An 11,764-nucleotide genomic window follows, 5' to 3' on the forward strand; every position below is an offset into this window, starting at 1 on the left:
TTAAACATAATAGGTAGCTGCACAGAAAGAAAGGTTTGATATTTTGTGTTTTTATTTTAATTTAACCAGGAAAATTTTTCATGTTTCTTGAGACCTCACAAAAAGAGCTGCTTGGTTTTTTTTCCTGTTTCATCTTCTTAGCATACAAATGATAAAAGTATGTGATTTTTAAAGCTCAAAACGAATGGGTGCTAGTTTAAGTATATACCAAAACTTATTTTTTTCATGCATTACCAGAGAAATAATAAAATGTTTTAATTTAAACTCATTTCGACATAGTTTGGTTTTTACACTATCTAAAAAAGCTGATAGTGATTTTTGTGCAAGTTCCATGAAATACATTTAATTGAATGAAGTTTAACAAAATTTTTTTTTTTTTTTTAAATTTTGAATCCATGTATTTCTGTTTGCGAGACTCCTTGGCTTAATAAGCATGTAAACTATACAAACTCTGTTAACCTGTGTACATAATTATAGAGAAAATAGCATATGTTGATTTGATTCATGGAAAGTATGAAAAAGACTTTCATGAAAGCTCTTAAATTAACTATAATTTATTGGATGTTTACAACCAAGTGTGATTTTACAAATCCCGTATCAGTATAACAACTTGGAAAAATTATGTGAATTGGGTGATTGAAAAAATGAAATTTTAAGTTAACAAGAACATAAAGATATCACTGTATTTAGTGAAATATAAGCTGATTTCTTTGGTCAGAGCGTGTCTAGCATTGAGGGAGAAAAAGTTGTAGCTATCTCCTAAAAATGATGACAGTCTGGGAAACGATAGATAATTCCTGAAAGATTCATTCATTTCCTTACCTTGCTCACCTTTGTTTGTAGAAGCAGAATCATTGACTCACTTGTTATACTCATGTTAAGAAAACAACTAGGACTCATTTAGAATAAATCATTTTTCTCCCAATTCCTCAATAGGCTATACATTTTAGTTGGAGAAATCTAAAAATATCTTACCCTTTGGCTTATAGGACAAAAAGCTTCCATTGCCATAATTTTCGCTTTAATGGGATGGGAAAATGTTTACGGTTGTGTGTGAGAGTGAGTGAGAAGAGACAGTGGCGGAGTGAACATGCACATGTATTTGGCATATGATTCACACACGTATACGGCTCATTGTTGATTGACATATTTCTTTTAACGTTTGGAATTCTTATGATGGCAAATTCCCTAACGAAGAAACTAGGATCTGTGCTGAGACTACGTAGCTAGCTGCCTATAGCTGATTCAGCCTCTTTCATTGGTTCAAGGAACACATTTTAATTAGCTAACCAGTTTGCTCTAAACCTTAGTTTGATCCAGTACTTTTAAAAGTTTCTTTAGTTAATACACAGCCTTTTATAACAGTTCTCAGTCCCCATCCACTTGCTTGGGATGGCATCTGTGTACTGGCAGAAGAGTATGGCTTACGTTACCCCACGTCAGGAGGACAGTTGGATCTTATTACATAATGTCTCTTGTCTTTTCTGATTTCCAGTGTGAGTCCCTTGTTTACCTGTTCGCTGACTGTTCTCTGGGCCACCGATTTTGAAGAGTGGCCAGTGAACTGTCGATCTGTCCTTTCCACTTGGCCAGTGTTCCAGTGTGTGCCATCAGCCACTTACCTACCTATTCCTAGCCAGGCTACCCCTCAGTCCTCTCTGCCAACATGTTTCTGAGTCTTTGACACAACCTCTGTTTCGGCCCCCAGCAGGCCTGCTGGCTTCTACCGTAGGGTTGGCACCACACAAGAAGTAGGGGCATTTGGGAAAGCTGAACCACAGGGCTGTTTTGGGATGGAAGGCCCTGTAAATGTCAATTATGTCCAGTTGGTCTAATGTATCATTCAAAGATTTTATTTCCTTATTGATTTTCTGTTTGGATGATCTGTCCATATCCGACAGTGGGGTATTTAGGTCCCCTACTATGATACTGTTTTGGTCTGTTTCTCCCTTTAGTTCTGTTATATGCTATTATTATTTATTCATGTCTGTCTGTGTTTTTTAAAAAGTCTTTTCTACGTATATTACGTAGTTTTATCATCACGACTATAACTATTTACGTAGTTTTATCCTACTGATGGCGTTTTATCTTCTAAGAATGTGGAACATCTCTCTTTTTAACACCTTTCTTCTCGAATATTACTTTTGTATGGTACTAATATTGCAAACCTTGTTCTAGTTCGTGATGCCCGATGTGGCCACCCCCTTCTCCTCCCCTCTTTCTCTACTGCCCCATTCATAGTTTTGTTTTTACATCTAGGTTTTTATTTCTAAAAAGCATATTTTCGTTTTAGTTGTTTAATGCTTTGTAAAAATGTACCGTGCTGTACGCAATCCTCTTGGACTTTTTTTTACTCAATATTATAGTACCTAGATTCATACAAATTAAAAATCTGTTACTGTTTTTAAAGAGCTTTGAGATATAACTGTCACACATTGAACTGCACTTGTTTTTAAGTTTAGTTTAAGAAGTTTTAGTATATTTATACATCCATGAAACCATCATCATGATCAAGGTAGTGAACATATTTATCACCTCAAAAATTTTTCTCATCTGTGTATCCTTGGTGGTTTTCTGCTTGTTTTTGTTCTATAAATTTTTGAGAGAGGGATATTGAAATCTTTTGATTTTAATTGTAAATTTTTCTATTTCTCTTGGCAATTCCATCAGTTTTTGCTTCATGTAGTTTAAAGTTGTGTTATTAAGGAATATAAAAGCTAAGGATTTTTATGTGCTCTTAATTAATTTCATTGTTTTGGAATATACGTTCTTCTTAGTAATATTTTTTGCTACCTCGTCTGATATTAAGTTAGTCACTCCAACTTTCTTTTATCTAGTGTTAGAGTGGTGTAACTTTTCTATTCTTTTCCTTTAAATATTTATATTTTTATATATTTATATTTTTATTTTGTATTTATATTATACTTAATTTGTATTAGATTATAGTTACTGTGTATTTCCATTTTTATGTATATCCTTTTTCTAAACATTTAAAAGTTTATAGATTTAAAGGGAATGTTGATTTTTGTGCTGTAGAGTATGATATGAAGCTGCTGACACCCTCCAGCTCTTGTCACCCGGTGTTGTGAAAGTCACTCATAACTGAGGAGTTCCAACTCTGAGCATTATTGTTCTTTTGATCTTGTATTGGAAGGGTGATGTTATTTGTGATCTGTGGTATTATTGTTACTGGATATTATTGGAATGATTTCTGAGGATGAAGTCTGATAGTAGTCTCACTTGCTGTATTAGAAATCTAAGAATTCCGAGAAAACACCTTTGACTGCAAGGCTTGGTTCAATACAACTGAACCATTCTATGTTGTAGTATTGAGTTCAGATCTTCTGTCTTCACGGCACGATAAATTAACAAGCTTTTGGGCTTTTCTTTGAGTCATCTGTTAAACCTCAGATTAGATCAGAAAGGAACGTCAGAATCTGCAAAAGAAGTCTTTACCTCATTTATCATCTCCACCTACCATCAAACTGATGGAGTATTTGTAATTGTCACTGAGTGGCAGGGGGACAGATGGTAGACTGTCATCCTTATCAGAAGATGGGCTTTTCTCTTTTGCAATGGTGTCTGTTTCACAATATTTCATTAGCTTCATTTTCTCATCTGTCATTTCCAACAATACAATACATAGATTGTAATAGATAACAACATAAGTGTATCTTACACCTATAGGAAGAGACCTTAGCAGAATCGAATCTTTGTATAACTAAAATAGCCTATAAAGTTTTAAAAGTTGTCATTGTTACATATGTTTAATTTTTCAAAATGATGCTGTTATAAAGGGCATTGTTTTGCTAAAAGGTGTTATGTTTCATATTCTCTCAAATTTACTGTTTGATGAAAGTTCATTTAAATATAGTAGAACTCTCAAACTTTATATTTTATTTTTTTTTACCATTTCTTCAGCACCTGCTTGTGCATTCTGCATTAGTTTAGATGTCAGGGAAACACGGATGAATACCATCACGTGAGCCTACCTCTTCAGTTTAGGGGATCTCTGATAAATTTCACAGTTCCACGAATCTCTAAACACATTCAGTTAAATATAAATGAACTAAGTTTTGTATATGGCACTTTCATTATTGAATAGTGTTTGGATGTCTGTATATACTTTAGTCGATACGGTTAATGCTATCTAGCAAATCAGTAATCATAAATCACCTTTCCTTAACTCTTTCTGGAGGGTAATCTGCTGGGATAGTTTTACGGGGGGAGTGATAGTGATCAAAATAATAGTTTACGACAGATTCTTTTGTTTTCATTCTGAGTAAAACTGGTACCTCTTTAACGTAAGCCATTATCAAAAGCCCTTGGCACATAGTACATATTGAATTAAGTGTTAATAAATTAAATTAAAGAGCTAAATGATAGTTTATTTTCAACATACTGTGTTTATGAAGGTGGTATTCAGAATCTATGGTAAAGCGCTATCCACAATGCCATGTTGTTTTCAGTTGAGCATTTCTTTATTTCTTCCTTTATTTCATCTGCTTCTCCTTTTCTTCTGATTTTCCTTCTTCGTCCCTTCCCAGACATCTTCATTTCTTTACTCTCCCACTTCTCCCTCATGCCTCCCTTTTCTCACCCTCATCATCTTCCAGAGAAACAAGGAAAACACATTCTTACCCTCCAGGCTGCCGCCCTTCCCCAGTTTTTGTGGAAGACAGTGAGGAAATGTAACATGCCTCCTATTGCTCTTGTTTGTCTTTGTGCTAGGCAGGCTTAAAAGGGTGAAATGCCTAATAATACTTTTAAGAATTCGAGAAAACATTTGAGTCTGGAAAGGACTAATATCATTGAATTTTAGATTCCAAAGTTGAGAAAGTCCAGGATGATGTTGAGAGAAAAATGTTTTTCCATACAAAATGTGAAAAACTTGTATTATTTTCTCATCTATTTAGATTAATAACTTGGCATCCACCCTGCTTTTGAAAGTAAAGTTTTGGCTCCAGAGAAATAAGGCTCTTGAGCATGACATTGGATTTCCATAAAAAAAACACCTTTTGATATTCAAATAAAAATATGTTTCGTTATTATTGTGATGAAGTTTTGGTCCTTTTTTCAAAGGAAACATTTAAACCCTTTTGATCTAGGAAGAATAGCATCCTTAAAAATTCTCAGTTCTATGTTATAGTATTTTAAATAATAGGAAGCAGATTACTTCCTTCAATGTACCACATTTTATGAAATGTGTTTATTCTGAGGTAACACTTGAGAGAGTTCTAAAAATGGAAGTTTAATAAAATTCTATATTGTGTCATTTATATTATCCTATATACCCTATTTTTAGAACTTTTACATCTTTCCCAAAGATCATGAACCTATCTATAGCTTAATTTTTTCATGTCTCTTTTACAAAATAAGGAATTATGAGAACCTTCAGGAGGAGTTTGATAGAATATCAGGATCATAAACTTCAGTATTTAATATAGTAAATTATGTTAGAAAGGCCAGAGCTTTGGCATAATATGCCATAAAAGGTAATTAAATGAATAAGAAGGGTATAAACTTTGATGAGATCATGTCTGTATAGTATTAGTTTCCTTATATACATTTATTAGTATTTCATGTTGTAGCAGTGTTTAAGAAGTCACAATCGCGGCTTAAAAACTAGACGTGTGTGTGTGTCTGCACGTGGAATTACCATCCTTGATTAGCTTATGGGCTTTTCACGTTGATTTTAAAATGTTATGAAGAGGAGACTTGAGATTTTATTTTCTAATCCCTTCATTTTACTAGTGAGGAAACTGAGGCCCAGAGAAGTCACTCTGTCGTGTTTTGCAGAACTTATCCTGGTTGCGGATACTGTGACTCACAGTGCGGTGCTGTTTCTGCCGCGTCAGTCTGCTTTTCCGTGCCTAAAGGGAGCACTGTCTCCCGCTGATGCTTTTTTTATAATTCACAGTATCAGGTAGAACGGCAAACTACAACCCGTTCCCAGCTTGGAGGCAGGAGAGTAGGACTTACGTCGTGCGGGATTCCAGGCTGGCAGGGGTGTAAATTTTCTGTGATATTAGGAAGGAAGGAGATTCAGGGGCCTTTGGGATGAGTTTTGGCCCTGATTGATTCATATTTGGAAAATGACTAAGTAAATCATAGATAATATGTCTCCACGGTATATTTTGCTTTTCCTTGTGCATGTGGCATAATAATTATAATTCTGAGTGAATACAAAAAGGTGAGTGTATTTTTACACAGTTATACTTATTTTTCTACAGCACAAGTAAGCCTACAGTAACTGTAACCTTATAAAGATTGACCCTCTTTTCTTTAAAGAGCTTGCTTTTCCTTGCATTCTCTTATTAGCATTAATTTTGCAATAATTAAAATATTAATACATATTGTAGAAAATTTGCGAAAAAAATAAAGTAATGCGTGTTGTTAACATTTTGATCTAATTTTCTTTATATATGAAGTTATAAATCTTACACTTATTTATACATAAACTGCATTGTGTAGATTTGAATCCTGAATTTTTGTTTACCATTATACGATGATTGTTTTTAACAATACTGTTGTTTAAAATAATGAAACCTGTACAGTATTAATGCATAAGTCATAATTTATTTCTTTTTTGTTTGTTGCTCTTTGTTTTATATCCCACGTATGAATGAAAGCGTGGGCCATAATTTACATAATCAGTTCCTACTGCTGATATTTTGTTGTAAATCTTACTGCTGTGAATATATTTGTATAGAGATATTTTGGTACTTTCTGAGTCCTTATGATGATTTTGCATAAGTAGAATCATTTAAAGTATCTTTATTTTTTTCCTGAGCATTTTATTAACTGTTAAGCAGCCTGGGCTCTGCGACTAGCTGGTTGTCTATTGTGAACAGAGGCGTAGATACCAGTATTTGAAACGGCCAGAGCGGTAGGCAATGCGAAGCAAGCAGCACTTCAAGTAAGAGGAGCTGACTCTGCTCTATGTATCTTATCCCAGCCAGTCTTTGGGGTTGGGGAAGGGCGTCAGCAAGGCTTAGAGCCCAAAGGTTAGGCTCTTGTGTTCAGAGCTGGGCTTATGTCATAGCAGGAACCTGGAACAGTGAGGAGGTAGAAAAATAATCAAGGAATTCAGCTGTATGGATTGGACTGCTGCTGAGGATGGCTTAGAAGGAGAGCGAGGGGGTGCTGCCTGCCAGTGTGCACCGGTGCCCGAGTGGTCAGGTGAACTGGGCGCTGGACCTTGAGCAGCACCGTCAGCTTCAGAACCTACTGGCTAGTGGATGGGGCCTGCTGGTGTCCTTCCTGTCACGACAGATGTGGCTGTGGAATTAAGTGAAAAACATTGACACCTTCGTCTCTAACTGGCTCCTTAAAGCCTGACTGATTTTGGTCAGCACCGTTCTAGGCCCAGGTTACTCGTCATCTTGTAATGGCCAGTTAACCTGTCCCCATCCCAGAGGCTCAGACGTAGGAAGACCAGATGAGGAAGATGAGAGGATCACTAACAATATATCACTACTTCTTTTGGTAAAGCACCCCCTTAATATACATCTGCTCTCCTGTAGGACGTGGTCTCTGGTTCTTACAGCAGATTTCACACTTGGAGTGCACACTTTCAGCGTTCGAATAGTGCACAGACATGTTAATTCCATTTTCAGTTCCGCTCTTAGATGCTTGAGAGAGATGAATATCATGATTTCATTTACTTTGTTTGGTAAGCCAAACAATTTTAATTTCATGTGTACAAATTATTTTTTCTTACAAGATGACTGTTTTCCAAACTGGTTGTTACGGAACCTTTAAAACATACCTAATAGTAGACAGACAGACCTCCCTGTAGTCATCACTGAGCCTAACAACGATAAGGTCTCGGTGAGTCCTGCCTTATTGACATCTCATGCACTCCTCCCAAATAGTATTTTGAAGTTAATTCCAGATATCATTTTATGCTAGCTATTTTAAACCAGATTTTCTTTCTGCTTATTATACATGCTTATTATAAAAGAAAATTAAAAATCGGTCACAATCTAGTCAAAAATTTTAGTATTTTGCCTTAATTTCCCACAGTCGGTTTATACACACACGTATATACATGTAAATATGCAAAGATATATGTAATTATACATACAAATTTTGCATAATTGCATTACTTAGGGAAAGGATTAATCTGCTATAATAAAGGTAATAAAAATACAATAATTTTAAGAACATAGAAGCTTACTCCTTACAGTACAGTCCTGAGGTAGGTAAGCAGTCCATGTTGTCACGGTGGCTTTATGCCGTGTGATTTTTTTCAGAGACCCATCTCTGTCATCCCTAAGATCTTGCCCCTCCCCTCTCGGATCAGAGCAGACCCAGAGGCATCAGTGAGCAAAACAGACAAATCGTTGCCCTCATAAAACTTAGATTCTAGTACAGAAAATTGCAAAGAAATATTTGATGTTAGGTAAAATGTTAGGCAAATCCTATGAAGAAAAATGGACGAATAAGGTGATGGCAAATAATAGAAGGTGTTTCTTAAGATTGGGCGTTCATTTTAGCTGAGACCATGCAAATAACTGAAAGAAGAATATTTTCGGCTAAGGGGACAGCGGTAACATTCCTGGTGAATGCAAAGAACAGCAACACCCATTCCACTGGCGAGAACGTTATAGGGTGAGCTCAGAGAGGTCAACGATGGAGGGCTTGGTAGGCCAGGGAAAGGACTTCGAATTTTACCCGAAGTGTGAGGAGAAGGCAGGTTCTGATAAGAGCAATGATAGAATGTGATTTATGTTTTTTTAAAAAAAAAATCACTGGCTGCTATGTAAAGAAAAGACTTGGGCGTTAAATGAGAATCTGAGACACCATTTAAGAGGCTATTATTGAGTGATGCAGATGAGAGCTTATGACGCCTTACCTTAGAGTAGATGATGGTGGTGGGAGAAGTGACTGGGTTTGGGATGGATTTGGGGATATATTTGAAAGTAGAGCTGATAGTATGGGCGGATGTATTGGATACGAGCAGTTGCACGAATGGATGGTACTGTTTGCTGAAAGGAGGGTCAGTGCGGGATGTGGGGGAACGGAAGATGGTTGCGCACCGTTCTTTTGGAAATGCTAATGGTGGGAGTACTTCAACTCACTGGAGTGTTTTGGGAGACAGTTTCATGTAGGAGTGGGAATCAGGAGAGAGGTTGGGACTTGAGGTAAAAATTTGGGAATTGCCTATGTTTAAGTAATATTTCAAGTCACTGCTCGCAGTGAATGAGTTTGATGGAGAAGAGGGACGATCTGTGGATCCTCTGGGATGCTCCAGCATTACCCAGGCGAGGAGAGGAAATGATCCAGCAAAGAAGTCTTAGGAGGTACAGCTGATGAGTTGAGAGGACAATGTGATGTCTAGAAGCTTAGTCAGCAAAGTGCCAGGGAGGAGGATGTGGTCTACGGGGCCAAGGGTGTTGGAAATTTAAGGGAGAGGGTCTAAAAAAAAACTTCTAGGAAGGAGTGTATAGATAAAATGGTCCAAGGTGGTTTTGCTGCCTGGCAGTACTAGAGCCCATTTGAGGTATAATGTCGTCAGTTTAAACACAGTAGTCAGTATTGTTTGTAATTGTGGCCACATTAATCTGTTCAGTTATCGGCACAGAGTAGGGAGGGAATTGGATTTAGGGCTGGGATTTTGCCATGCAAGCATGACAGGAGAAAGGGAGCGAGGAAGTTGTGCACATACATGGGAGTGGTTAGAGTCGTAGGCCATTCAGTCTGCAGTGGCTGAGGAAGGAGCTGGGCCCACGCTGTGTGCCTCAGCCAAACAGGTCTCTCCTGCCAGTAATCACAGTCCACTTTCTCATCTCTGCCCGTGTTTTCTGGATGGCCGCCTTCTTACACCTTCCTACACATTTCCCAACTCGCAGCCCAAACACCCACCTGCACACACACCCAGCACCCGCATGTTCACGTTCACCCTGCCCTTGTGGGATGGCAGAGACAGTGCTTCCGTCTCGAAACCTTTCCTTTTCGCCCCCAGTGAACAGCCATCTTTCCGCCCTTTGACTCCTGTAGCACTCTGACTCTCTGATGGGCACTTATTGCTTGTCATTATATTTTGTGTGTATATTTTATGTCTCTCACTACACTGTGTGGCTGCAAGGGATATGTCCTCGTATCCTTAGTGTTTAGCACAGTTTGACGTGCAGCCAGGGTTTGACGAGTCAACGAAAATGTCAAGTCAAACTGTTTTCAGTGTTATCCCAGGCAATTGTGGAAGCCAGTGTTTCATAAAGGTTACTTTTACTTTTGTCTGTGTAAGCTTTTATACTTACTGTAGTCTGTAGCAATGCCATGCTACTTTTAAATCATCATCATCATTTTATTTATCTTTCAGGAGCATCTTTCCTTAAAGAAGTATATTATTGACATTGTGATCGAAAGTACAGCTCCCTCAGAGCCTTCGAAAGATGGAGAAGAGCGGCAAAGAAATAAAAAAAAAGCCAAAAAGATCAAAGCCCGCATGAACTCCAGGTACTATAAATACCCGTAAAAACAGAAGAACTCATAGTGATGCATCCTCTTTATGTAAATGCAAGGAAGACCCTCCACCCTCCAGAAGTTTAAAGTTGTTTACTTCAAGAAAGCCTCGAAAATGACACTGCTGAGCCTAATTTCTAGCCACTTTCTTTGATTGGGAAAGAAAGAAAACTCTGCATCGATCCAAAGCCCTTGCCTTCACCTGTTAAGAGCTCTTCTTATAATTTGATGCAAAAGCTCTGCCAAACGTGTGCTTTCCCCGGCATACGGTAGTATGTTTAAGTATGTGTAAACCCAGCCTATTTTTCTTTCCAACTATTGATTTTTAAATGAAGTATTAGAGAAAATCAATAGCAATCAACAAATAGGAGTCTACTGGCGGTAGTGTCAAATCCCACGACTAGGTTTAATCAATTTGGTTGCCTGTCACAACAAGAAAAAGTTTAAGAAATATCTCGAAATGGAAAGTGAGTTGTCGGACCTGTCGTTTATCATCCGCCTCAAAGTGACATCTGAGGATCAGACAGCGGTGTAGCACATCGTTCCCTCACAAGCTTTGTGCGTCACCTGACGACTGATGAGTCTTGTTCAAGGACACAAGTGCAGTTCCTCCTTAGTAGATAATTTGAGAGCAGGTAGTCTGAATATGTTGTTAGGCCTTTGTTCCCAAATATCTCGAAAGGTGGAGAAGCTTGACGCATGGGATTATGGGAATATGGGTCTAGAATGACGATGAGTGGTGGTTATCTCTCTATAGTTTCCAATTTCAGATTGTAATCAAAGAAAGTGTCCGTTTCAATTTTACAGAATCATGAAAGCTTCAGAGTACTCATTGAAACAAAGACAAGAAGGGGCTTTTTTGATTGCATGTTTTGAGGTCCCTCTCAAGTTTCTAAACATAGTTCCACAGTGTCTGTCAGGGTGTTACAGACCTTCCTCCCTAGTTTGTGCTAAGAACTTGCTGGCCTTCGGACACTGAAATGCTGCAGACCCATTCTTTGGACTCCTTCTTTCTCTATGTACACATTCGCTGGGTGAGCTGACCTGGTCCTGTGGTTCGAATATCCTCTACTTACCACTTTCCTGTCTTCAAGTTTCCTTGGACTTGGTATGTCCAAAACAAGTTCCCGTTCTTCCTCTGTCCCCAGTCCCTTCTGTTTCTCCCATTCCTCTCTCACATCCAGTCCAACTGCTAATAATGTTAGCTTTGCTTTAAAACATGTTCAGCATCTGGGTGTCTAACGTCTCTGCTTGCCCCAGACCAGCTTCGCTCACCTCGATGATTGCAGCAGCC

The 11,764-nt window shown here is 37.9% G+C and overlaps 1 protein-coding gene across 1 annotated transcript in view; it reads left to right on the forward strand.

Moving 5' to 3' along the window:
- The window catches only part of SCAPER (S-phase cyclin A associated protein in the ER), a 189,909-nt gene that overhangs the window by 73,086 nt on the left and 105,059 nt on the right, over positions 1-11,764 (forward strand). The window contains exon 21 of the mRNA XM_023524721.1: positions 10,328-10,464. Within this exon, the coding sequence (XP_023380489.1) occupies positions 10,328-10,464 (137 nt within the window). The remainder of the gene's footprint in view (positions 1-10,327; positions 10,465-11,764) is intronic.

The sequence above is a fragment of the Pteropus vampyrus genome, unplaced genomic scaffold (genome assembly GCF_000151845.1).
Source record: "Pteropus vampyrus isolate Shadow unplaced genomic scaffold, Pvam_2.0 Scaffold489, whole genome shotgun sequence".
NCBI lineage: Eukaryota > Metazoa > Chordata > Mammalia > Chiroptera > Pteropodidae > Pteropus > Pteropus vampyrus.